The sequence below is a fragment of the Purpureocillium lilacinum genome (genome assembly GCF_023168085.1).
Source record: "Purpureocillium lilacinum CBS 284.36 DNA, scaffold_4, whole genome shotgun sequence".
NCBI lineage: Eukaryota > Fungi > Ascomycota > Sordariomycetes > Hypocreales > Ophiocordycipitaceae > Purpureocillium > Purpureocillium lilacinum.
In genome coordinates, this window is record NW_027072114.1 from 362,446 (window position 1) to 382,760 (window position 20,315).

At 67.1% G+C, this 20,315-nt stretch overlaps 11 protein-coding genes across 11 annotated transcripts; 4 read left to right on the plus strand and 7 right to left on the minus strand.

Annotated features, from left to right (window-relative positions):
* Positions 1-355: 355 nt before the first annotated feature.
* Positions 356-1,723, plus strand: PLICBS_005290 (uncharacterized protein; the record flags this gene model as incomplete). The annotated part of the gene is made up of 2 exons (XM_018318964.1): positions 356-433; positions 557-1,723. 2 exons carry the CDS (start codon positions 356-358, stop codon positions 1,721-1,723), a joined length of 1,245 nt encoding a protein of 414 aa, XP_018181438.1.
* A 500-nt stretch (positions 1,724-2,223) lies between these two features.
* PLICBS_005291 (uncharacterized protein) lies at positions 2,224-4,095 on the plus strand (the record flags this gene model as incomplete). Its single annotated transcript, XM_018318965.1, has 2 exons — positions 2,224-3,637; positions 3,698-4,095. 2 exons carry the CDS (start codon positions 2,224-2,226, stop codon positions 4,093-4,095), a joined length of 1,812 nt encoding a protein of 603 aa, XP_018181439.1.
* A 174-nt stretch (positions 4,096-4,269) lies between these two features.
* Positions 4,270-5,166, minus strand: PLICBS_005292 (uncharacterized protein; the record flags this gene model as incomplete). The annotated part of the gene is made up of 1 exon (XM_018318966.2): positions 4,270-5,166. The coding sequence occupies one exon, from the start codon at positions 5,164-5,166 to the stop codon at positions 4,270-4,272; it is 897 nt and encodes a 298-aa protein (XP_018181440.2).
* Positions 5,167-5,673: 507 nt separating this feature from the next.
* PLICBS_005293 (uncharacterized protein) lies at positions 5,674-6,279 on the minus strand (the record flags this gene model as incomplete). Its single annotated transcript, XM_018318967.2, has 1 exon — positions 5,674-6,279. One exon carries the CDS (start codon positions 6,277-6,279, stop codon positions 5,674-5,676), a length of 606 nt encoding a protein of 201 aa, XP_018181441.1.
* A 1,096-nt stretch (positions 6,280-7,375) lies between these two features.
* On the plus strand, positions 7,376-9,062 carry PLICBS_005294 (uncharacterized protein; the record flags this gene model as incomplete). Its single annotated transcript, XM_018318968.1, has 3 exons — positions 7,376-7,484; positions 7,565-8,199; positions 8,262-9,062. 3 exons carry the CDS (start codon positions 7,376-7,378, stop codon positions 9,060-9,062), a joined length of 1,545 nt encoding a protein of 514 aa, XP_018181442.1.
* A 404-nt stretch (positions 9,063-9,466) lies between these two features.
* PLICBS_005295 (uncharacterized protein) lies at positions 9,467-10,261 on the plus strand (the record flags this gene model as incomplete). The annotated part of the gene is made up of 2 exons (XM_018318969.1): positions 9,467-9,899; positions 9,975-10,261. 2 exons carry the CDS (start codon positions 9,467-9,469, stop codon positions 10,259-10,261), a joined length of 720 nt encoding a protein of 239 aa, XP_018181443.1.
* A 484-nt stretch (positions 10,262-10,745) lies between these two features.
* PLICBS_005296 (uncharacterized protein) lies at positions 10,746-11,579 on the minus strand (the record flags this gene model as incomplete). The annotated part of the gene is made up of 1 exon (XM_018318970.1): positions 10,746-11,579. One exon carries the CDS (start codon positions 11,577-11,579, stop codon positions 10,746-10,748), a length of 834 nt encoding a protein of 277 aa, XP_018181444.1.
* A 597-nt stretch (positions 11,580-12,176) lies between these two features.
* PLICBS_005297 (uncharacterized protein) lies at positions 12,177-12,972 on the minus strand (the record flags this gene model as incomplete). Its single annotated transcript, XM_018318971.1, has 2 exons — positions 12,177-12,271; positions 12,330-12,972. The coding sequence occupies 2 exons, from the start codon at positions 12,970-12,972 to the stop codon at positions 12,177-12,179; spliced, it is 738 nt and encodes a 245-aa protein (XP_018181445.1).
* Positions 12,973-13,133: 161 nt separating this feature from the next.
* PLICBS_005298 (uncharacterized protein) lies at positions 13,134-14,623 on the minus strand (the record flags this gene model as incomplete). The annotated part of the gene is made up of 2 exons (XM_018318972.1): positions 13,134-13,759; positions 13,810-14,623. The coding sequence occupies 2 exons, from the start codon at positions 14,621-14,623 to the stop codon at positions 13,134-13,136; spliced, it is 1,440 nt and encodes a 479-aa protein (XP_018181446.1).
* A 1,013-nt stretch (positions 14,624-15,636) lies between these two features.
* PLICBS_005299 (uncharacterized protein) lies at positions 15,637-16,728 on the minus strand (the record flags this gene model as incomplete). The annotated part of the gene is made up of 2 exons (XM_018318973.1): positions 15,637-15,855; positions 15,910-16,728. 2 exons carry the CDS (start codon positions 16,726-16,728, stop codon positions 15,637-15,639), a joined length of 1,038 nt encoding a protein of 345 aa, XP_018181447.1.
* Positions 16,729-17,222: 494 nt separating this feature from the next.
* PLICBS_005300 (uncharacterized protein) lies at positions 17,223-18,493 on the minus strand (the record flags this gene model as incomplete). Its single annotated transcript, XM_018318974.1, has 2 exons — positions 17,223-18,304; positions 18,370-18,493. 2 exons carry the CDS (start codon positions 18,491-18,493, stop codon positions 17,223-17,225), a joined length of 1,206 nt encoding a protein of 401 aa, XP_018181448.1.
* Positions 18,494-20,315: the final 1,822 nt, after the last annotated feature.

The window sequence follows — 20,315 nt, forward strand, 5'->3', positions numbered from 1 at the left end:
GGACGTAGGTGCGGCGGCAGAGGCCCGCGCTTGTCCCAGGTCCCGTCCGTCGCGAGCGCGGCAGTGGCAGCTGACTGAGACGCAGGTCCGACGGCGACAGGCGCGATTCGGACGGCGGTTGAGGCGCGTCTGCGAGTGCTCGCGTCCGGTGCGGCGTTGGTTTGACGGATGCTACATGGCCGCAGCTCACAGGCGGGTTAGCTCAGTCACGCATGTCTGAAGTGACGGCGGAGACGGCGAGGGGCCCCCGGCAGCTGGCTGGGGTGCCGCCACTCTATATCTACGCGCCCACGCCGGGACCCCAGACTGCAACCCCGCGGCCCCGAGTCCCCGACAGCAAACGACGCAATCCATCATGGGCTCCGTGGTCAAACCCGTCATCATCAGCGGCGCCGGCGTCGTTGGGCTCACGCTCGCGCACGCTCTGAAAAAGGTACGAGTTCCTGCACGCTGCACGCTGCATCGCCGCCATGGCCGCCGGGACCACGCCGTCACCAGCGCCACGCACGCGGCCAACAATGGCAGATGGAGAACACGGGCTGACTGACAATGGCAGGCGGGCATCCCGTTTGAGATTTACGAGCGAGACGAGCACATTGACGCGCGACCGCATGGCTGGGCCATCACGCTGCACTGGGTGCTGCCGTTCCTGCGCAAGATGCTCGACGACGAGACGCTCGCGGCCGTCGACGCGGTGCAGGTCGACCCCGAGGTCGGGCGCAACGACAACGGCAACTTTCTGTTCCTGAACCTCGAGACGCTCGAGACCAAGTTCCGCATCCCGCCCAACGAGCGCCGGCGGGTCAACCGCGAGCGGCTGCGCAAGGCGCTGCTCCGGGGCGTGGCCGAGCACGTCCGCTGGGGCCGGCGGCTGACGGGCGTCGAGCTGCTCGACGGCAACGGCGACGGGATCGACGGCGACGGCGACGTGCGGGCCGTCTTCGCCGACGGCTCCTCGGTCGACGGCCGCCTGCTGGTGGGCGCCGAGGGCTCCAACTCGCAGACGCGCCGCTTCCTCGTGCCCGACACGTTCCGCAACTACCAGCTGCCGGTGCGGCTCGTCGGCGCCGCCATCGACCTGCGGCCCGACGAGGCGCAGCCGCTGCGCGACATCGACCCGCTGCTCTTCCAGGGCTGCCACCCCGTCACGGGCAACTTCCTGTGGATCTCGATGCTCGAGACGCCCGACACCAACGGGTCGGCGGGCACGCCCGACGCGCACTACCGCATCCAGGTCATCGTCTCGTGGCCCGTGCGGGACCCCGAGGCCGACGAGGTGCCCGACGGGGACGCCGCGCGCGTGGCCGAGATGCAGCGCCGCGCGGCCGACTTCCACCCGCTGCTGCGCAACGTCGTCGACGCCATCCCGCCGACGGCGTCCGTCATGGAGATTGCGCTGCAGGACTGGCCGTGCCAGCAGTGGGACAGCCGCGGCGGGCGCGTGACGCTTGTCGGCGACGCCGCCCACGCCATGACCATGTACCGCGGCGAGGCGGCCAACCACGGCATCCTCGACGCCTACATCCTCGCCCGCCGCATCGAGGAGGTGTACGCGGGGGGCAAGGCGCGCGCGGAGGCCATCGTCGAGTACGAGGAGGAGATGCGCGAGCGCGCGGCGCCGGCCGTGTTGCTGAGCCGCCAGGCGTGCCTCGACGCGCACGACTACCACGGGCTGAACGAGAACTCGGCGGTGCTGAAGCGGCGGGCCATTACGACAAAGTGATTGAGCGTCGTGGCGTAATGAGTAGAGCGGCTAGCAATGAACACGACTGATGAACAGGCGCTGTCCCATTGTGCTTGACTGTCCCACTGCGAGAACCGTGCAAACACGCGGGCGCGCCAGTCACTGAACGTGCTCACCGTGCCGTCACGCGCTGTTCCCTTTGATATCGTGTGGAAACAAACCGACGGTCATGTCGTCACTCTGCAAGCTGCGTTGAACACAGGGGGGACACATCTCTACGTGCACTGCAAGACCTTTGTGAATCACCATGTTTGGCGGGGAGACGCCGCTCCTCCTACGTCCACGTACAAAAGCTCGATCCTCGACTGCATTGCTCCCGAACCTGCTAACCAAATCCCTTGGCGGTGCATATCGAAAGCGCAGCAGACCATCTACACCGTTTCCACCGGCCTCCAGTGTTGTAAAGAACCGCGCAGCAGGCTGCATACGCCGACACCAACCCACGACGCATTTGCACTATGAACCAACATCGACCAAACATGAGATACGGCGAAGGTCGGAGGCTTGGACGCGGTTCGCCAGGGGGCGGAAGCAGAGACCAGTTCACGCAGCAAACAGACGACACGCCGCAGTCGTCGGTCGGCCCGCTGGGCCACCTGGGCAGCCACCTCCGCCGCCTGCGCTGCCCCAAGTGCAGCTCGCAGATGATCCAGGACGAAAGGGCAGTGCAGAGACAGGCGGCGCGCATCGGCGCCCTCAAGGCCAAGACGAGCTGCGCGCCGTGCTCGCACTGCGGCGCGGCCGTGTGCATGGCCTGCGGCCGGGTCCTGTCCAACGCGCGCACCGAGTGCTGCCCGATGGCGAGGCTCTATGTCACCTGGGTGCTGCTGTGCGGCCTCCCGGCGGACAGGGCAGAGAACCGCGGCGAGGAGAGCGAGAGGGCCGAGGCTCGGCTCGCTGACATGCTGGCGGCGCTGAACAGGATGCTGCCGCGCCCGTCGGGGACGTCCCAGTTCGACAGACAGCCGCCCTCTGCGCTGGTTGAAATGTTTCGCTCGAGCCCGCTGTTCATCAGGATGGCGGCCATGATCCGGCAGGGGACCACGCAGGATCTTGCCGCGCGACACGCGCTGTACGAGCAGGTGTTTGGCGTCATCGAGACCCTGCAGAGCCACCCCGTCCTGGCAGAGGTCGTCCACGGCGAACTGCGCACGTATGGCCCGGAGTCGATGCTGTTCTCGATGACCATGCATCCGAGCGGCGCGCGTGGTCCCGGCGTTGCGTCGCGGCCATTGCTGGGCTTGCTCCAGGACCTGCGCTCGTCGGCGCGCGGGAGCGATGCGACGCGAATAGGCCAGCTGGTTGCTGCGTCTGGCGCCGTAGGCAGTGCCCAGCGGCCTTTCTCTCGTGGCGGCACGGGCTCCGGGCGGTCGACCTCGTCTCGGGCTGGCAGCTCACGCGCGGGACCGTCTGGCACTCTGCGTCCGGCATCATCTGGCAGCTCACGCGCGGGACCGTCTCGCACTCCGCGTCCGGGATCATCTGGCACCCCGCGCCCGGGCCTGTCCGCCAACGGCGAGGACCGCTTCCACCGCGAGCACTGCGTCGAGGCGCTCGACGATGACATCATCATGGAGCACTTTCCCTTCCTAGACGTGCACCGCATGCTCAACGAGAGGACGCGGCCCGGGCGGATGAAGCGCATCCTGCGCGAGCTCAGCGTGCTCTCGTCGAGCCTGCCGCCGGGCATCTGGGTCAAGCACGCGGCGGGCCGGCCGGACGCCATCAAGGTAATCATCGAGGGCCCGCGCGACACGCCGTACGAGTTTGGCCTGTTCGAGTTTTCCATGCTGTGCACCAACGAGTTCCCGCAGAAGCCGCCCGAAATGGTGTGGTCGCCGCGGCGGAGCTGCCCGCACAAGATCAACGCCAACCTCCACGAGGACGGCATCGGTAAGGCCCCCTTTCCCCCCTTTCCCGCATCTAGACTGAGGAACGCACGCTGACCAACAGTCTGCCTGTCGCTGCTCGGCACGTGGCACGGCGAGGCGTGGAACCCGGCGAAGTCGTCGCTGCTGCAGGTGCTGGTGTCGGTGCAGGCCCTCATCTTCAACGAGCACCCGTACTGCAACGAGCCGGGCAGCGAGGACATGGCGGGCTCGCCCGAGTCGGACGAGTACAACGCGCTGATCCACGGCCTGTGCCTGCGCCACTACGTGCAGGCCATCCACTGCCGCGAGATGAAGCAGACGTTCTGGCGGCCGATTGTCGAGTACATTCGCGCGCGGGACGGGCGCGACATGGTGCGCGCGGCGGAGCGGTGGACGGCGGGCGAGGGGAGGCGGGTGCACCTGCGCGAGTCGGACAGGCCGCAGGTGCACGAGTTTCGCAGGTGGCTGGGTCGGAGCTAGGGCTGTGGCATTTTTAGCTGATGTCTTGCGCAAGAAATCATGAGAATCATTGCTACCTGCGCTGCCGTCCAGACTCAACTGTGCGAGGGAATGGTCCGGCTTGACGGCCGGGACAGTGCCGGAAAAGCGGGGCTCGCACCGAGACGGGCTCCGGGGTCTCGGCCTCGGTCCAGCTCAGTGTGCGGATTTGGTTGCATGACGCTTCGGGCCAAAGAGCGCCTCTCCTGGTGCGTTTTGGAGATTGACCCGCAGCATCCACAGCCTCAGCGCCGTCAGGACAGTCATGAGCGCCCAGCGCGGCCCGAGGTCGACGCCGGTGAGCTCGAGCCGGAAGTAGTGCAGAGTGTGTGCTGGCGTCGGGTAAAACGAAAGCATGGCCAGCGTCCCAGGTTCAATCTTGCTGCTGCTGCTGCTGCTTCCATCACTGCCTTTGCCGTCCTTTCCCCAGGGACTTGGGCTTTGTTGCACCAGCCGGAACCGGTGTTGCTTCGTGCTCGATTCGCCGCCCCCGCCGCCGTCCAGCTTCACCCAGGCAAACTCCCGGCGCGCCTGCTTCTCGCCCGCCTCGACCTTGAAGCAGAAAAGGAGATCCCCCGTGGACGTTGTCATGCCGTGCATCGTCTCTTCGACAAGATTGGCGCTCACATCCGGATCCCAGTTGGGCAGGACGACGATGGAGTCGGGGGCGCAGGAGCACGACGTGGCTGCCGACGCCGACGCCCAGCCCGCCGCCCCTGCGACGGGCGCCTTGCTACTGGGCCCCTTGCGCAAAACGATGCCGGGACGAGGGCCGAGCGGTCCCGTTGCGATGACGCCGGTGTGAAAGTCGACCTGGAAGAGACGCTGCCTGGCATCGTCCCCGCAGAGGTCGGCGGATAGCCACCGGAACCGCGAGCCGTAGAGGTTGAGGACGCTGGGGAACCGGGGATACTGCGTTGGCGTGTGGATGGCCTGCTCCGACAGCGCTTCGTCGTATGCTGGTGGCGCCTCGGACTGCGCATCGCGCTCGCTGTATGGCGGCGGACTGGGGCCTTCAGCGGGTGGGCGGCTGACTTCCTTTCCTTTGCCCATTGAGATTGCCGAGGCTGTCGTGGATGTGATGGTGAGTGTTGATTTGGACACGATCTGTGTATGAATGCCCTTGCGACTTTGGCGAGAGGTAATCCCTTTGACGCCGTGTCGAGGCATGGGCTGGGGTCTGGCTATGTAGCTGCTGCGCACTGTCCGCGCCGGCGTTGGTGGCTTGATGCCCGTGACTGCGGCTCGGATCACGGCACGAGGCATTTTGGCGGTGGTCGCGGGATGGATTGCCATAGGCTGTACCCTGAGTGCTGGTGTTTTGAGGCGCCCGGACCGCAGCCGCAGCCAGGTCCAGCTGGCGTCGTCCGAAGCTGGGATGCCGGACTGCGCCTCCTTCTCGGCACCCGGCACGCCAGCCCATCCGACGACAAGCAGCCGCCTCCGATGCACAGATGGAGGCCAACGTGAAAAGGTCAATGTGTGTCAATTGGCTACGGATGATGATTGTTGGCAGTCGTTGCTGGCAAGGCACCTTTGCGTACGTACCTGAGGCCCAACTCAAGCCAGCAGCGCCTGCAACAGCTCCTTGGCCATGGCCTCGAGCTGCTCCTCCACGCCCGCCTCGGCCCACCGCCGGACGTCCGCCTCGCCCACGCTGCCTGCCTCGAGGCAGTGCGCAAGCGTGGTGCTGCTCGTCGTCAACCCCGGGGCCGCCTCCACGGGCCTCATGCGCAGCCCGTGCAGGATGTCGCGCAGATGCGCCGCCGACTTGCCGCCGCCGCGCCCGCCGTACGACACAATGGCGGCGGGCTTGCCGGCCCACTCGTGGAACAGAAAGTCGAGGGCGTTCTTCAGCGACGCGGGGACGCTCCAGTTGTACTGGGGCGTGACGAAGACGAAGGCGTCGTAGCGGCGCGCGAGGGCGGACCAGCGGCGCGTGTGCTCGTGGGCGTAGTGCGGCGTGGGGTCGTCGGCGGGCAGGCGCGAGGGGATCGCGGGCTCGTCGTACAGCGGGAGGGCCAGCGCGGCGACGTCGACGGTGGCGAGGCCGACGGTGGCGGGGAGCAGGGGCGCGATGGAGCGCTCGACGTGCTGCGTGATGAAGGGGTTGAGGCGCGGGGAGCGCGTGCTGCAGGTGACGAGGGCGATTTGCTTGGCGGCCATGGCGGTGGTTTCTGCGGTGGAAGAGTGCCGCTTAACAGCAGCGCGAGGGCGAGGCGGTACTGATATAGGTGCAGCTTGTTCGTCGTCGTCGTTTGGCCGCGACGGGGATGAGTCAAGTGGTGACGATGGTTGCGCAGGGAGTGGAGTTGCAGCCTGGACATGTCGTGGAACCGTTGCGCTGGCCACGCTTGGGGACTCGGCGATGGGGCTCGGATCCGATCATTGTCGCAGGTCGACTGCGATTGCAGGCCGCGGTCCATTAGTGGCGATCGGTTGACGGCTCGCGTCGTGGTTTGGTCTGATGCGCGTCGCTGCGTTGCTTGGTGGGCTGCGATTGAAGCCGTCCCCAACGGGCTCAGCACCACGTATACGGGCAGGGCCCAGGTCTACGCGGTAAGGACTGCAGTGGGCACAACGTCGACAACGTACACTCTGGCTTTGGCAGATGCATTCGGGGCCCCCGGGTAGTCATGCTCCGCGGACAGACCTGCCCACCGCATTGACCAGACTCCGGGTACTGCGTCTCGTGGCCGGGTATCAGAGCAACAAGGGGCGGCAGTTCGGGTACCCAGAGGACCCAAAGTGATTTCTGAGAATCTGACCCAGGCCGCCTCTGATACCCGCGATACGAAGGATCGTCCATCCCAGAGGACCCAGACGGGCATTCGCAGACAACGCGGATACCCGCTGGTGTCGCTGCTCACGCTTCACCCACCCCGAGTCGGGCAGCTTCGTTTCCCGTCCTCCGCGCTGTCTGACACGCCTCCGCAGAGGGGTGCTGCGCGTCATGTTACATCGCCCGGCGCGATACACTCGTCAGCCCGTCGTTCGTCTCGCGGCCTGCAAGGCTGCTGCATGGACCAGACCAGCCTGGCAGCGTCCGGGGTCGAGAGTCGAGACGGCGAGCCTCGGGCTTCGTGGCCAAGCCCACGCGTACCCTGTCACTTGTACGGCGCGGTCGGCGACTGACTGAACCAGACCCAGTTCCGTCCGGGCCGCGGTGCAGACTGCAGAGCACAAGTACAAATCATGGCGACCGCCTCGCTGCCGCTGCCGCTGCTGCAGTGCTCCCTGAGCTGCAGAGTCAAATTGCGCCATGGGTCTCCTCGTGCTCGCCGCGGCGCTCGCGCTGTACGCCGTGGGCCTGGCCGTCTACCGGCTCTACCTCAGCCCGCTGGCCGCCATCCCGGGCCCGAAGCTCGCCGGTAAGCGCCCCGCCGCCGCCGGCACCGCCGATCCGCTCCGGGTCGCAATTCGCGAAGCACCAGTCCGCTCACCACAGCAGCCCTCACCTCGTGGTACAACGCCTACCATGACCTCATCCGCGGCGGGCAGTACGTCTGGGTCGTGCGCGACATGCACCGCCGGTACGGCCCCGTGGTGCGCACCCGCCCGGACGCCGTGCACGTCGCCGACCCGACCTTTGCCGACGAGCTGTACCCCGTGTCCGGGCGCCGCCGCCGCGACCGCTTCCGCACCGTCGTCGGCTTCATGCAGTCGCCGGGCTCGCTGCTGTCGACGGGCGAGCACGACCTGCACCGCCGCCGCCGCGCCGCCCTGGCGCCCTTCTTCTCGCCGCTGCGCGTGCGCCGCCTCGAGCCCGTCATCAACGAGACGCTCGCCCGCCTGCTGCGCCGCATGGACGGCTGGGCGCGCGACGGCGTCCCCGTCCAGATGGGCGTCGCCTTTCGCGCGGCCACCAAGGACGTCATCCAGCAGTACGCCTTTGGCGGCGGCGGCGGCACGGCCTGCCTCGACATGGACGACTGCAGCGCCGCGTTTTTCGACGTGATCCGCCCGCACTGGGTCTCGCACCTGGGGACGCATTTCCCGCGGCTGGCGAGGGCCATGAGCGCGCTGCCGCCGGGGCTCATGACGCGCCTCGTGCCGCGGATCGGCGTCTTTATGCGCTGGGTGCAGGTGAGCCGCCTAGGAGTCCGCAGACGATGACTCGTGAGGCGTCACGTCACTGACTGATCCAGGACGTCGCCGCCGAGGTCGACGAGGTCCGCAAGTCCGAGGACCTGCCCGAGGGGCTCACCATCTTTCACGAAATCATGCGCAGCGACGCCCTCCCCGCGTCGGAGAAGCGGACGGAGCGCATCCTCAACGAGGCGACGGTGCTGCTCGTCGCCGGCACCGACACGACGGCGCTGACGCTCTCGGCCATCGTGTACCACGTGCTGGCGGACCGCAGCGTGCTGCGGCAGCTCAAGGACGAGCTGCGGCGCGCCATGCCGGACCCGGACGCGCCGCCGACGGCCGCGCAGCTCGAGGCGATGCCGTACCTCAACGCCGTGATCCACGAGGCCGTGCGCCTGCACCCGGGCGCCGCGCACCGGCAGGACCGCGCCGCGCCCGACGAGGACCTGACGTACACGGACCCGCGGACGGGGCGCGCGTACCGGCTGCCGGCGGGCACGGGCATCGGCATGGCGGCGCCGCTCGTCAACCGCTGCGCCGACGTGTACGACCGGCCCGACAAGTTTGTGCCGGAGCGCTACATCGAGAGCCCGGAGCTGGCGCGGCACCTGCTGACCTTTTCGCGCGGCGCGCGGCAGTGCCTGGGAATCCACCTGGCCTACCGCGAGATGCAGACGCTGGTCGCGGGCATCTTTCGCCGGTACGATGTGTACGACCCGGAGGCGGAGCGGCAGGGGCCGACGCTGCAGCTGTACAAGACGGAGCGGCGGGAGCTGGAGATGGCGGCCGACTACGTGGTGCCTGCGGCGTACGAGGGCAGCTTGGGTCTGCAGGTAGTGATTCGTCAATCGAGCTTGTGACGGGCGCAGCACGTACGTACGCATGTCTTGGGTCGTTGTCGTCTCCGGCGAGTCGGACCACCGCCATCGCGACGCACGCCAACATCGTGATGATTGATGCACCAACCGCCACCCCGTGCGATTTGCCCACCACCAGCGCGCGGCCCGCCCGCCCTCCCACACACCCTCTCCGTCCCGTGCATCGTTGCATCCCTTGCCGCGCGAGCTGAGATGGAGTTTTGAATCAATCAGCCGCTGACGTGTGCCTGATGTATCCGCGATGCGAACCCCGCCCCCGTCAGAGTTTCGCGGTCTGGTGATAACCACGCTTCCCTCCAGGCATTGAATCTCATGCTCAAACCATGCCAATTGCTCACCCATTGCCTATAAACACCACCCAAAGAAATCATCAGCAGACGTAAAGCATGGCCAACGCGGGATCCCGGCGCGAGTACGAGACGTTTGCGGCGTCGCAGGTGACGGACGCCATGCTCGAGGAGGCGGCGGCGCTCTTCAGCGAAAACTACGGCACCTGGGGCGCCAAGGCGGAGCAGCCGGGCAAGCCGGTGACCATGACGGCGCACCGGCTGCGCGACGAGTTCCTGCCGGCCGGGGCGGACGCGTCGTACACGCGCGTCAAGGTCGACGGGCAGCCGGCGGGCCACGCGCTGGCGTGCCGGTGGAAGCACGGCGGGCAGAACGTGTGCTGGATCACGCAGCTCGTCGTGGGCGAGCGCTTCCGCACGCACGGGCTGGCGCGCGGCCTGCTGACGACGCTGCGCGAGCACTCGGACGACGTGTACGGGCTGGCGAGCTCGAACCCGGTCGAGTGCCTGGCGGCGGCGAGCTCGTTTGGGTGTAAGTGCTTGGGATGAGATGAGCGAGACGGGATGAGACGGGATGAGATGAGGCACGAGACTGACGCCGCCGCAGCGCACATCCAGCTCCTCTCGCTCGACTACATCAAGAGCAACGCCGAGGCCGTCATGAAGTCGTCGCCCATCCCGTACGTGCGCGACGCCAAGCTGTGCGGCAAGCTCTTCGGCGACGCCTCGTCGGGCCTCGTCGCGGGCATCGACTCGCGCTTCTTCGTCGACCACGCCGAGCCCATGCAAGCGCTCAAGGAGATCAAGCAGCACTGGGACTGGCCGCTGGGCGACCTGCCCGAGGGGTGCGAGTACCTGGTGGTGATGCCGAGCACGCGCGTGCGCCGCCACTGAGCGCGGCCGGACCGAGTGCCGCGGGCACGGGGCTGCGGCGTGGGATCATGTTGGGGATCGGGGCGTGATGCTGGACTGCATGGAGGCATGCGTTTGCGGTGTGACGGGGAGGCGTGCGAGCTTCGTTTCTCATTGATTCGGGACCTAGGGAACGGCTTCATGCAGGTCGGATACCTGCAGAACCACAGATTGCCAGCGGAGAAAAGCAACATGCTTTATGAAATATCTACCTGAGCCGTTGGTTGTCTCGGACTTGTAGTGCACCTTGGTGGTGAGATGAATCTGCCAGCCGCCCGCAACACGGGCTTCCTCCTCCGCGTCCCTGCACGGTTTGTGTCGCGGCTGGGCCAGTGCCATCACCACCGCCGCCTCGCTGTAACCGATACATCTGCTCGCACATGCACACTACCGTAGACTGCTTTCCAGCGTCCCGCAGCCGCCGCTGGCTCTCGTCGTCCAGCGTCCAGCATTGCAAACGAACCCCCTACCCCCTGCTGCGATGCGTGCCCAGCCACTCCATGGCAAAGGCCACCGCCTCGGGCATCGCAAACAGCTTGCACTCGGCCGCGCCCACCAAGCCGCTCGCCACGCCGCCCCCGCTCTCAAAGTGCTGCCCCAGCGCGGCAAAGTCGTCGCCGTCGATGGGCACGTCCCGCACCGTCACCCACTCGCGCCGCGTCTCGGCAACGCCATCCTCCCCGACCAGCGCCGCAAACGAATTCTCGACGGGCGTGTACGCGTTGCGGTACTCGGCGAGGTGGAACGACGTGCAGCGGTCGAAGCCGCACCCCAGCAGCAGGACGCGCGCGCCGAGCCGCTCCAGCACCGCCAGGGGGCTCTCCTCGCCGAGGCGGCACTCCAGCACCGCAGGCCCCTCGGTGATGTCCTCGGCGCGGGCCCCCACGGCGGCGAAGCTCGTCTGCGGGTGGGCGCTGCGGCGCGCGCCGGGCCAGTTGCGCAGTGTCTCGGGCACGACGCCCATCATGCGCGACGGCGAGGTGCGTGGGTCGAAGGCGGGCATCGCGTCGCGGATGGGCTGCCACCAGTCGCGCGGCACGGGGGGGTCGCGCCACTCGGCCGGGTCCGAGTTGTCGCCCGTGTGCGTCGGCGCGGCGAGCGTGCCGCGCGGGCCGAGCACCTCGAGCAGCGCCCGGACGAGGGCCGGCGCGCCGCCGACGACGAAGCCGATGGCGCTGAGCGACGAGTGCAGCAGCACCGTGTCGCCGGCGTGGAGGCCGAGCCGCCGCAGGTCCTCGACGAGCGAGGCCTGCGTGCAGAGCGGGCCCTTGGGCGTCTTGGACGGGGGCTCAAAGTTCATGGCTGGAGGATGGGGTGATGGAGGGGCGTTGCCGACGTGACGGGGGGTTGATGGCGGCCAACGTGTGTAAGTGGCGGATGACGTCTGCGTATTTATGGACTTCGCCCCTCATCGGATCGCGACGCCCTTTGCGCAGTGGAGTGGATGCCGGCAAGCAGGCTTCCCCGGCTGACTCACAATCGACGCATCATCATCATCGCCACACTGGGCGGCGAATTGACCGTGTTTGCAGATTTCTGTGCCGCAAAGCGCGCTCCTCTGCCGTGCTGCCGTCCTGTGAGGCGGGGCGGTTCCGAGCAACGCCTCCAGCCCGGGCGGATGCGCTGGAATCCGGACGCCGTGTAAGTCCCAAACGGGACAGCGCCGGCCCCGGATCGCGGCGCCGCTGTGGGGCGGACCCGAGCTGCCACCCGCACAAACGTGGATGTGAGAGCCAAGCATCACTGCAGAATGAGCAGGGAAGAGGGGCCTCGCATTTTGTGTACATGCCCAATTGTGCCCTCCCTGTGCCCTTCCTCCACCGGCGTAGCATTGCGACAGTCCAGCCGATCTCCACGGCGTCTTGATGGCGACGAGCACGCCGAGTTCTCATCCCCGTCAGCCCCCCGCAGCCAGCCCACCCAGCGCCGCCGTCCGCTTCCCCATCTTGCCATCCACACTGACATTCTGCAGCGGCGTCATCCGCTCCAGCTCTGCACTCCTAGTCAGTCACACCTCGTCTTCCCATCTGCATCGAGCGAGGAAACTCACCCGCTCTCTTCGCGCCCCTGCTCTCCGCCCCGTCGTGCCACACCCTCAGCACCCACAGCGCCACCAGCGCATCCCTCCGCGCCCGCCCCATCCGCGCCCTCACCACCAGGCTGCTTTCCCCCTGCCCCTCTCGCCCCGTCGTCTCCTCCGCAACCGTCTGGCCGTGCTCGTCCGTCCACGTGTACCGGCCCCCACCCGCCATCCAGCGGCCCGCCCGGGCCCGAAACACCGGCAGCTCCGCGGCGGCATCGGCGAAGAGCGGGTCATGCGACGCTGTCCGGCCGGGGCTCAGCACCCCGTCAAAGGACTGTCGCTGCAGCAGCGGCAGCGACGGCTTGCACGGCGCGAGGCGCATGTTGCCGAGGGCGGGGGGCGCGGCGACGGCGGTCGTGTAGTATGCGGGCTTGTCGGTGCGGTAGTGCGCGTGCGGCGGGTGGACGAGGTAGTAGAGGTGCTGGGGCTGGGCGTCGGGCGGGATGCGCTCAAACGCGATGGAGCTCTTTTGCGGGGACGTCACGCCTTGGTCCATGTGGTATGCCGTCGACTTGCCCTCGAGGATGGACTGGCCCTGGAGGACGAGCGTGGCGGGCTCGACGGTGTCGTCGGGCTGCTCGTCCGGGTTGAGCGCAGCTTGGGATGTCATGGCCACGAACGTGAGAGGGATGACACGACGAGGGAGGGCAACTACATCACAGGCGTGTTTTGTATGTACTCAATGCTCCATATACATCAGTGCCACCGCGCGCATCATTGTCCACCTGGGCGTGGCGGTGCAGCCGACAAGTGCAGATCCCCCGTCAAGCCTCACGCCTTGGGCAGCACCCACGTCGTCACGGCCTTGGCATACGCCCGGCCGCTCCACTTGCCGTCGCCCTCGGTCCCCAGCTGCACCCAAATGTCGTGGTCGTACCGATTCTGAATCACGACGGTGCGCGTCCCGTCCGGGTTGAGCGTCGCCACCGACTCGACGCCCGTGCCGTCGCCGTACAGGTAGCTGCCCGTGCCGGCGAGCGCGCGCCCGCCCTTGGGCATGAAGCGGCTGAACTGGCCCATCATATAGTAGTCGACCTCCTTCCTGTACGAGCCGCCGCTGGGGTCCACCGTCACGAGCCCCGTGCAGATGCCGCAGGCGTCGCCGCCGCTGATGACGGGCCCGCCGCCCGAGAAGCTGCCCAGCGCCCACGCGATGATGCCGTTGGCCCAGTTCTGCAGCGGCAGCAGCGCGAAGCTCGACGAGTGCACCCAATCGGTCGTGCCCACGGCCGTCCAGCACTCCGTCATGTACTGCTCGCGGTCCGGGAACTGGTCGTGGAACCGCGACAGCGGCTGCCAGTGCGACGGGTCGTTGCCCGAGTAGCAGTGCCACGCCGCCGCCTGCACCGTGTCCTTGCCGTTCATGTTGACGACGGTCTCGGGGTAGTCGTAGTCCTCTGCTCGCGGTCAGTGAGGCTCCTGCAAACCAGCTTCAACGGACACTCACGCGTGTTGTGGTCAAACGCCCAGACCTGCGTCTTCAAACCCGCCTTCTTGATGGCCGGCCCCACGTTGTCGCGGATCAGCGCGCCCGACTCGTCGGCAAAGATGTACATGGTGGGCATCTGGGCGCGGCTGTTGAGCGGCTCGTTCTGGATGGTGATGGCGTCGATATGTGCGCCGCCCTGTTCGTACGCCTGCAGGTACTTGACAAAGTACTGCGCGTAGGCGTCGACGTACTGGTGGTTGAGGTTGTTGTTGGTCGTGGTGCCCGTGATGACGCCGTCGAGCTGCATCCAGCCCGGCGGCGCCCACGGCGAGCCCAGGATCGTCAGGTCCGGCTGCAGGCGGCGCATCTCGGCCAGCATCGACACCATGGCGTTGCCGCGGTCGCCCAGGTTGAAGCCCGATAGGCCCGTGTCCGGCTTGCCGCCGTTGTCGTCGTACGAGTACGCCGGGTCCGCCGACAGGTCGGAGCTGGCGACGGTGTGGCGCATGAGGTTGAAGTTGAGCCCGTCCGGGCCCATCAGGTCCTTGAGCAGCGCGCTGCGCTGGTCCGCCGGCAGCTTATTGAAGGCCGTCACCGTGCCGTCGGTGACGCACGCGCCAAAGCCCTTGATCGTCTGCCGCAGGCCCGTCTTGTCCGCAATCGTCAGGTCCCACGTGTCGAGGCCGGGGTTGCTGCCGCCCAGCGACGGCGCGTCCACCTGGCTGAGCTTGTACTTGCCGTCGGCCGACGAGCTCCACGCCGAGGCGCCGGCGCGGCGCTGCAGCGAGGCGAGCGCGCCCGCGGCTTGCAGTATGACGAGCGACACGAGCATGGCGGCTGTTTCCTGTACCTGTGGCGGATTGCCTGATCAGTGTCTGTCGTGTCGTTGGTGCTCCCTCGCGACTTATACGTCGGCCGTCTCAGACCCCATGCGTCGCCATTGCCGGCCGCGAGCTAAATGCTGACGGTCCGGCACTCTGCGCGCCAATCGGCCCGTCCGTCGGGGTGAGAGAGTGCACCGTCGTCTGGCCTGATCGATGCGTGGGGAAGCTGGTTATCGGATGCCGCGAAGGATGCAGGATCCTGCCGGGACTCCCCGCCTGGCCGTGGGCAGCGTGGTAGCGACCATTTCGCCTGGACGTCGGCAAGGCAGAACGGCAAAGTCAGCTTAACCTCGGTGTTCCTGTCTCCGCCCGCTCATAAATGACGAATGTTGCCGTCGGATTGGGAGACCATGCCGTACGTGGCGTTGGATCCCAAGTGAATCGTGCAAACGGCTCTGCGACTCACTTCATCTCACATGTTCGTTGCTCTTGAGCCCGGTTCAACCACAGCTCTGTGACTTGAAGCCGTCGCCGCTGTCCCGATTGAAAGACGTCATGTTGCAGCTCGCCCAGGACGCCGTGGGGTCGCTTAGCCGCTTTCGGCGCTCGTCCGACATCTGAGACACGCGGCGGAACGAGTTTGTCCGTCAACCAGGCACGGCCGGCCGTCACGAGCAGCGGGGAACAGACAATGGGCCTACTCGCGTGTTGTATTGACAGCAGGCTGGCCTTGCTGGTCTATCTGGTCCGCGCGGCCGAGTCTGCGCCCACCGCTCTGCGCGTGGCGTCCGGGGTAGCCCTCTGCCCTCGCCGGGCGACACTCCCCAGACATGCCAGGTCCCGCGCGGGACGGCCGCCAACTGCCGAGCGCGGCGATGGCGTCGCAAAGGGCCGAATGCGCTTCTTTGCCTAAAGGCGTCTGCCGGCGCCATGACACGTTCCATCGACGCGTTGGCGCGGGGCGGGCGATGGGCTCGCTCAAAGAGTCGCTGCGTGATACTCGTCTGCCTGCCCGCGTGGCTCACAGCGCACCGCCAAACACGTCGTCGCCGTCCACCTTGCGCCGCTTCACGTCCCGCAGGTCCTCGCCGAACATGGCCGACTCGGCCGGGCCGGGCTTCTTGGGCTTCGCGGCCTGCTCCCGCCGCGCCCGCTGCAGCGCCACCAGGTCCGCGCGGTCGGGGTCGCGGCACTTTTGCAGCTTCTTGCGCAGCGGCTTCATCGACTTGACAATCTCGGGCTGCTCGCGTTAGCGTCCCAGTGGCACAGCAGGGCTTGGGGAGGTTGGCCGTACCGTGCCCCAGTACTCCGCCATCCGCTCCGGCGGCTCGTCCTCGAGCATCGCGCGGCAGTCCTCGACCGCCGTCAATATCTTTTCGTGCATGTCCGTGTTGGCGCCCACGGGCGAGTTGTCGTCGTGCGGCGCCGCGGGCCGGGGCAGCAGAGTGTCGACCAGCCCCGAGTCCACCATGAGCAGCGCCGCCATCATGATCTGGCTCGGCGTAAAGTGAAAGTAGACGTCGGTGACGAGCGCGCTAAACTTGAGAATCTCGCGCGCCCGCGCGTGCGCCCTGCTGACGCGCGCCTCCTCGTCGGGCAGCCGCCGCCGCAGCTCCAGGATGGCGCCCTCGAGCGCGCGGAACGGGTGGCGCACGTCAAACGCGAAGCGGATGCCCTGGCACAGCAGAAACTCGCCCGCCAGGATCTGCTCGCTCGACGTGTTGGGAAACTTCTCGGCCAGCTTGGCCAGCCGGATGTAGAAGCCCTCGGCCTTGCAGCCAAAGAAGAGCGACGTCTTGAGCAGCTCCGTCGGCGGGTACGTCATGACCGAGTTGGTGATGTAGAAGCGGCGCAGGAACATGGCGGCCGTGGAGCGGATCTCGGTGGGCAGCTCGCAGAACTGCGCGGCGCGGATCAGCTCCACCGTAAAAAACTTGACGAGGCGCGCCTCCTCGTCGGTCGTGAGGAACTCGGGCGTCGGCGTCAGGCGCGCCGTGATCTGCTGCTTGGCGAGCGAGTTGGTCTTTTCGCGCAGGTCCTGCAGGTTCGCCGGCGCAAAGGACCAGAGCCGGAACTGGCTGGACTCGCGGTAGCGCTCGTCTTCGGTCGCCATGGCTGCGACGATGCCGCCTGGCGGGCGTGGTGGCGATGGACGTGGTTGAAACGTGAAGCACGCCGGCCAGGTGTTGCTCGAGCGCTGGAGCTCAAGGTTGTAGCTCCCGGCTTGGCGCTGCACGTGACCCACCGACCCGACCTCGCTGTTTGACGCCACGGCCAAATGGCACGGGCACGCACGACAAGCTTGAACAGCTGGGCACAAACTTACGTAGCTGTCAAACTCAAATAGCTGGACACAAGCTTAAACAGCTGGACACAGGCTTTAACAGCTGGACACAAGCTTAAACAGGCACAGGCCAACACCACCCGGACACAGCTCGTGCACTCAAAGAAATGCTGTGAAAATGCCTACATACTTGTTCGACAGCATTCACGCAGGTCAAGCCCTCACATAACGCCGTGTGAATGAACATGATACCCCTGACGCCTGAGCCCTCAATGTTGTTTATGGCCTTCCGTCCCGTGCAATTTCGAATCCCAACGCTCCATCTAGTAGCCCAGGTTTGCCCTGCGTGCCGGCACCGGCGGTGGCGGCGGCTTCGTCGCCCTGTTGACGGGCGGCGGCGGCGGCGGGCCCTTCTTGGCCACCCCGCTGTGCACTCGTGACAGACTGTCGTAGCTGGTGGTTGAGCTGGCGCTGCGGTTGCCCCAACCGGGGCTCACGCCGTCGCTGCCCACCGACTCGTCGTCGGTAAAGACGTCCTCGCCTCTGCCGTACGCGGCCATGTCCGTGGGGTTCCGCGCCAGCGCGGGGGGCGCCCTGTTGGAGCCCGACACGCTTCGGGGCCCGTACGTCGAGGCCCGTGCCATCGAGGGCCTGGGCGGCTGCGGGGGCGGCGGAGGAGCGGGCAGCACCTGGAGGCGCGTCTGCAGGCGTGCGGGCATCGGGGGCGCGTCGTCGTCGGCCCTGCCGTTGGCCGACTGCCAGGAGCGGGCCGTGTTGGAGCGCGCGCGGGGCACGAAGCTCTCCCGCTCCCTCGGGGGCGAGGCGGCCATGGGGCTCAGGTTGGCGAGCGACTGGCGGGCGCGGCGCAGCTCGTCGGCGGCGCGCTCGTGGTAGCTCAGCTCGGCGTCGACCAGCGACGATAGGGCGGCAATGTTGTCGGCCTCGGTGTCCTTGATGTCCTGCATGCGGCGGAGCACGTCCTCGCTCGAGTCGTCAAACTTGGTCTTGCAGACGCGCATCTCCTCCTCGACGCGGAAGTCGTCGCGCTTGGCCTTGTGCATCTTGGCCATGCTGGCGTCGTAGGCGAGGCGGCGGCTCTCGAGCTTCTTGCGGGCGGCCTGGTACTCCTTCATCATGGCGACGCCGCGCTCGACGTGCTCGAGCCAGCTGGCGGTAAAGTCCTCGATGTAGGTGCTGTGCAGGTCGGCGATGCGCTCGTTGGCGCGGCCGACGTGGGCGAGGCAGTTGCCGTACTCCGAGTCCGGCTCAAAGTCGTTGGCGTGCACCGTCATGGAGCGGCCCAGGAGCGTGTTGGGCAGGCTGCGGCCCTTGTCCTCGAGCGCGTCGCAGCGCCGCGTCGCCCACTTGACGTAGATGGAGGCCGACTTTTGGAGGCTCTCCATGCCTGCGTGGGGGGCCCGTCAGCTTCAGCTCCTCGACGCTGGGCTCCTCATCGCGAGGGTGACATACCGTGCTGGCGCGAGGCCATTTCCGCCTCGAGCATCTGAAACTCGTCCGACTGGGACGTCTTGTCGGCGCCCATCTTTTCGCCGGCCCACTGGCGGGCGCGGCCAATCTTTTTGGTGAAGGTCATGGTCGATGTCGGTGGTTCTGCTGTGTGAATCTGCTGCGTGGAGATGGAGAGCGGCGGGTGGTGGTGCGTGTGCAGACGAGGATGAGGAGGAGTCGACGGGTGCTTTTTTGTTGATATAGGCCTGCAGCGAGCGTGGCCGGGAAACAGAGTGTCGGTGGCCTGCAACCTTGTTCCTGTGCAGCGTCAAATCTAAGTTGGTGCCGTGCAGCGGGATGGCGAGCGGCGATGAAAGTCAAAAAACGAGAGACGACGACGACGACCAGCGGTGCTCGACAAAAGGGAGAAGACGAGGCCGGGCGCGGAGGAGGAGGTGTGCCAACCGTTCCAACAAAAAGGGTCGGGGGTTGGGGAGTTGGCCAGGGCATTCCAGGATCGGCAAGTGGAAGTGATGCAGCCATGCCGCACGCGGGCAGGCGGACAGGGGGATGGGGTGACATGCCGCCCAATCCCCTGGGTGACAGCGAGCCACTGTGGAGCGGGCCAACGCCGCCACCGATCAGGCAAGTCAGGGACCGCTGCTGCAAGTTGGAGCGCTTGCAGCCAGCGACCCCCACCGGGGCGACCCCTCTCGCCCACTCGACCTTTGGGTGGAGGGAAGCCCCTGTCGCAGGGGGCGAGCGGCGGCGGCCAGTGGATGCGTGGATGGGCACGGCGCCGTGTGGCTGCCAATTTTAGCGACGTCTGGGGCCGTGTCGTTTCGTCCAGGGCCCGGAAAGCTTGTGTGGTGGAGGCGCGCTCGACGGTAAAACCGCACCACATCGCACCGCAGTCGGCGGCAGCCAGCCAGGGCGGCAAAATTCGAGGTCTCGCCTCTTTTGGTCCGCTGGCCATTGACCCGGCCTGGTTCCATCGAGACACATTGGCGCAGAGGAGAGGGCGCCAGCGACTCTGTACGGGCGGGCGTTTGCGGTTCCAGGCTGGGGCGGCCGAGCGGAATTGTTTCGCCGTCGACGCCTCGTATCGCGGTGGCGACAATGATGCACGGGCGGAGCGCCAACGGCGGTGCGGCAGCAGCACAGACGGGGTAGGTACGGGCTCGCAGCTCGAGCGAGGCGCTGCTTTGCGAGTACCCCGTCCACACGAGGCAAGACAGGGCCCAACAATGCCAATGCCAATCAAGCCAACCATCCAACCCAGCAGAGCACCGCAAGACGGCCACACGGCGACGGGCCCCGGCCCCGACGTGCTGGTGGTTTGAGATTGAGTCGTGCGGGGCTGGGAGCGTCGCCTGTTGCCCCTCGCAGATCTTCAACGCTGCAGGCCTCGACGCGCGTCGCCCAAGACATGCCAGCGTGCCAACATGCCACGACAGGCCAGGCCATGCCATGCCACTGCACGACAGCCTGTCGATGCGATGAACTGCCGCCCGCCAGGCGGGTGCGCGGCGCATGCACAACCACCACTCCCGGATTTGCTCTGGCCCAGCCTCCGTGCGCCCCCCGTGCTGCGCTGTGCTCCCGGCAGCCCGTGCGGCTCAACTGATGAGGTCGGGTGGTCGTGGTGTGTGGTGCAGCGCCTGGCCGCCGGCCGTGGGGTTGCCGGATCGGGATGCACCGCATGCCAGCGCCGTCGCCGTTGGCTGCCATTGACCGACCGCACGCGTCGGTGAGCGAGCAGTCGATGACGGATGGTCTCTTGTCTGCGACGGGCATTGTCAGCAATCTGGACGCATGGATGCCGTGAGTGCCGCCAAGCGCCTGCTCAGCGTCTCCCAAATCGCCCTCATGCGACCGGCAGCGTTCGGCGCCGCCTCTGGGCCTGAAACCGGCGCCGTCAATGCTTCGGGAGAGGCCGTGGGTCCGACACGCCACATCGCGGCCTG